At 56.9% G+C, this 1,124-nt stretch overlaps 1 protein-coding gene across 1 annotated transcript in view; it reads right to left on the bottom strand.

The window, feature by feature from the left end:
* Positions 1 to 1,124, bottom strand: part of CSF1R (colony stimulating factor 1 receptor) — a 34,025-nt gene that overhangs the window by 26,959 nt on the left and 5,942 nt on the right. The window contains exon 3 of the mRNA XM_008565904.1: positions 556 to 840. Coding sequence (XP_008564126.1) covers positions 556 to 840 — 285 coding nt within the window. The remainder of the gene's footprint in view (positions 1 to 555; positions 841 to 1,124) is intronic.

Genomic DNA, 1,124 nt, shown 5'->3' with positions numbered 1-1,124 from the left:
CCCCCCCCCCCCCCCCCCACGGCGAGCACTGTCCCAGGCGCCCACCACCACCTCCTGTCTCTTGGTTCACCACCCCTCCCTCACTGCCCAGGCCCCAGGCCCCAGGCTGGCACCAAGGGAGAAGTCCACATCTGAGGGGTGGGGGAGCTTAAGCCCTCCTTGCATTCCAGAACATTCAGAGCCATTCCCACCTCACCACTCTGTACTTGTGTTTCTTCTGCTGAAGCAGATCTTTGTGCAGCCGCCTCCTGCTTTACATCATTCACATTTCAGCTCAAAGTCTCCCCCCAACCCCCCACTCTGTTCAGTTACCTTGTTTGATGTTTTTTGTGCATGTCTAATGATCTGAGATCATCTTGCCCATTGAGTCACTCACTTGCATGTGGCCTGTCTCCCTGTCCCCAGCACACCTAGCCCATCTTGCCCCATAGATGATTGTGGAACGAATGGAAGGAAGAAGTGAAAGGAGAGGGACATCCTGTTACCTCCCATCAGGCCAGGTCCCCAGCCACCACCTGCATGACTGCCAGCTCTCCATCCCTGCCCTCCACATACCTTTTTGCACTTTGAGCCGGATGCTGATGGATGTCACCATCCTGCCACCCACCAGGGCGCTGCATTGGTAGTCCCCGCTCTCAATGAACTGGGCCTTGTGTATGGTGAAGCCACGCAAGGGCAAGAAGGAGTAGTTGGTTTGGCGCCTGACAGGCCGTCTGCGCTCGCGCACCAGCGAGACACCCGCCTCCAGTGCTGGGTCGGTGAGCAGGCAGGGCAGCAGCGCATCCTGACCCTCGAATACCGTCACCTCCGTTGCTAGCACATTCCAGGGCCGGACAGGGTCTGGGGTGGAGGAGGACACAGCGTTACAACAGACCTCCCTTTGTTGGGCCAAGAGGTACCCAGACTTTGGTGACAGGGAAGCTCAGAGAGGCTGAACATTTGCCCAGGATCACACCATACCAGGGCTGTTCAGCTGATGCTTCAGGAAGGGGGCTCTGAATCAATACACCTGGGCTCCAGTCCAGTCCCACTACTTGATGCTGTGTGACCTTGGGTAAATGGCTCAACCCCTCTGAGCCTCAGAAAATGGGCATAATCATAGAACCTACCTCATAGGGTTATTG

Source organism: Galeopterus variegatus, unplaced genomic scaffold (assembly GCF_000696425.1).
Source record: "Galeopterus variegatus unplaced genomic scaffold, G_variegatus-3.0.2 Scaffold212, whole genome shotgun sequence".
Classification (NCBI taxonomy): domain Eukaryota; kingdom Metazoa; phylum Chordata; class Mammalia; order Dermoptera; family Cynocephalidae; genus Galeopterus; species Galeopterus variegatus.
The sequence above is the reverse complement of the archived record's forward strand: the minus strand, read 5'-3'. Positions and strand labels throughout refer to the sequence as shown.